This window comes from Peromyscus leucopus, chromosome 1 (genome assembly GCF_004664715.2).
Source record: "Peromyscus leucopus breed LL Stock chromosome 1, UCI_PerLeu_2.1, whole genome shotgun sequence".
Taxonomy (NCBI): domain Eukaryota; kingdom Metazoa; phylum Chordata; class Mammalia; order Rodentia; family Cricetidae; genus Peromyscus; species Peromyscus leucopus.
In genome coordinates this window covers 176,336,538-176,339,296 of record NC_051063.1, presented here as the reverse complement: position 1 = coordinate 176,339,296, position 2,759 = coordinate 176,336,538, and the positions used below count along the sequence as shown (strand labels likewise).

The 2,759-nt window shown below is 51.5% G+C and overlaps 1 protein-coding gene across 1 annotated transcript in view; it reads right to left on the bottom strand.

Annotated features, from left to right (window-relative positions):
* C5ar1 (complement C5a receptor 1) overlaps positions 1–2,509 on the bottom strand; it is an 8,559-nt gene extending 6,050 nt beyond the window's left edge. The window contains exon 1 of the mRNA XM_028854938.2: positions 2,268–2,509. Coding sequence (XP_028710771.1) covers positions 2,268–2,270 — 3 coding nt within the window. The 5' untranslated portion in view covers positions 2,271–2,509. The remainder of the gene's footprint in view (positions 1–2,267) is intronic.
* Between the last annotated feature and the right edge of the window lie 250 nt (positions 2,510–2,759).

The window sequence follows — 2,759 nt, the reverse complement described above, 5'->3', positions numbered from 1 at the left end:
TGCTTTTTTTTGTTTTGTTTTCTTTTTCTTTCTTTTTTTCTTTTTTTTTTTCTAGACAAGGCTTTGTGTAGCCCAGGCTGACCTTGAACTCCTGATTCTCCTGCCTCTGTCTCCCAAGTGCTGGGGTTACAGGTATGTGCCATTGCGACCAGCTTTCACTACACTTTTCAAGTATTATCTCATTTAACATATGGCAGCCCCCGGAGTGCTGCCGCTGTGGCCATTCCCAGTCCACAGATGGAAAAAGAGAGGCTCTAGATACGCTAGGAAGCCTCCCAAGTCGGCTCAATGAGGAAGAGCAGAGATAGGGGAGGAACCCCGAGAGAACGGGGTGCCAGGTGGGCTGGCACACCCCTTTAATCCAAGCATCTTGGAGTTTGAGTCCAGCCTCATCTACATAGAGAGTTCCAGGACACCCAGGGCTATGTAGTGAGACTCTTTCTGAAAAAGGAGAGAGAGTAAGAGAAAGAAACGAACAAGAGCCTAAGTCCCTGTTGAGAGAGGATGAGACTTCCCATCGGGATAGTACGTGTCTGTTAAAAGGGCTGCGATACCCTTGAAATACTTGGGTATTCTGTATCCCCCATACTGATTGTTTACTTATGCAGTGAATCGAAATGCTTAGCAAGATGACTGGCATGCAGTAAGCACTCAGTAAATGCCATTTCACAATATTAAAAATTATTCATTCAAAAGAGATAAGAAAAAATACGCATAGGAGCTAGGTATGGTAGTACAACGCCTGGAATTCCAGCACTGGGGAAGCTGAGGAGGGAGAATCATGTGATTAAGACTATCTTGGACTAGTGACATCTTGTCTTAAAAGATCAAGGACTGAAATGTAAACTCAGTGGTAGAGCTCCTGCCTAGAATCCCCCAGTGAGGGGCTGGGGGTGTGGCTCAGTGGTAGAGCCCCTGCCTAGAATCCCCCAGTGAGGGGCTGGGGGTGTGGCTCAGTGGTAGAGTCCCTGCCTAGAATCCCCCAGTGAGGGGCTGGGGGTGTGGATCAGTGGTAGAGCCCCTGCCTAGAATCCCCCAGTGAGGGGCTGGGGTGTGGCTCAGTGGTAGAACCTCTCCCTAGAATCCTCCAGTGAGCTTAGCCATAGAGCACTGGTTTGGGAATCCAGAGCAACAGCCCCCAGCCCAAATCAGGAACTCTACAGGTTGAGGGTCAGTAGAGGGACTCGGTGCTGGAAAACACCTCGTGTAGAAAGGAAAAAGAACAGTAGGCCCTCCCTGTTCTGGAAACCCCAATTGCTCAGGGCAGAACCAGAAAATGACATGGACCCAGGGATGAAGAAAGCTCACAACTTGCCTGGTCATCGAGTTTTCCATTTCCTCTTTTGTGCAGATGAAGCAAGGCCGTGTCGTGTGTTACTCTCCTAGCCCACGCCACCACCTTAGGGCCCAGGCATTGAACGGGACCCGCTTAGAGGGACGTGGACTCTGGGCTCCAGGGCCCCTCTAACTTCTCCAGTAACGACCACTCTGCCAAACTGCTGTCAGCACTTGGCTTGCTTGTTTGCGTGTGTGTGTGTGTGTTTTGAGAGAGGGTCTCATTCTGTAGCCCTGGCTGTCCTGGAACTCACTCTTAGACCCACCTGGCCTCGAACTCAGAAATCCACCTGCCCCTGCCTCCTGAGAGCTGGCATAGCCGGCGTGGGCCACCACACTGGGTGGTTTGTAAAACTGTATTTTTGTTGTTGCTTTTCTGAGACAGGGTCTCACGTAGCCCAGGCTAACCTCAAAATGACTATGTAAGATTGAACCTCCAACTCCTATGCTTCTACCTCCCCCCGACACCACCACACCCAGTCTTACAGGATGCTGGTAACTGGACCCACAGGACTTGCAGCACTCCTACCTGAGCTGTATCACAAACCCATTTGTCTTTTAACACAATATCTCACGGTGTAGCCCAGGCTAGCCTGAAACTCACTATGTAGCCCAGGCTGGCCCGGAACTGCAGCACCGTGCCTCGGCCTCTTAAGGGCTCAGATTACAGGTGTAAGCTACCACGCCCAACATCGAGAACTTCATTTAAGAGAGCCAGCGCCAGGGTTTTCTGTCCTGAAGACCCTTCTCAGCCCTACAGCCCTGTGAGGCTGCTGCGGTTCCCATAACTCCTCTTAGTCCTTGGCCACATCCCGTCCTCGGAGTATGAGCTCGGAATGCAGGTGGGAGAGGGCAGATGAAGAGAGATTGAGGAAGGAAACGGGCAGGCAGAGTCAGATAAGGAGAGTGAGGGGGGAAGGGAACCCACTCACCATGTCCTGGCTCCTCCCGGGTTCCGTAGACCAAGATGCCTGAAGGTCCTGTCTATCGAATGGGTCGTGCTTTTAAAAGCCTCAAGAAGAGATGCAGGCAGCTGGGAGGAAATGACTGTCTTGTCCCTCTGGGGTGCTCATTGGTCACACTCTGGCTCTTCTAGCTGGGGCTCCCTCCACCGGTGCGCACCCAGAAAACCCTCGGCACCACCCAGTGCCACCCAAGCAGAGGAGAAAAGTCAGACTTGGGAAAAGGAGGAAGTCTCTGGCCCCAGAAGGGAAAAAGGCAATGTTCAGAGCCTCATCCCCTTTGGGGATGCAGCTGACCTTGGTTCCCCCATCTGAGGAGGACTCTGCTTCAACTGAAGGAAGTCTTGGGGCTCCTGGGATTTCCAGAGAACAGGGATGGTGACCACAGCCCCAACCTCCCAGCCAGGTGGCCTTAAAAATTTTTATTTATTTATTTATTTATGAGTTCTCTATCTGCCTTAT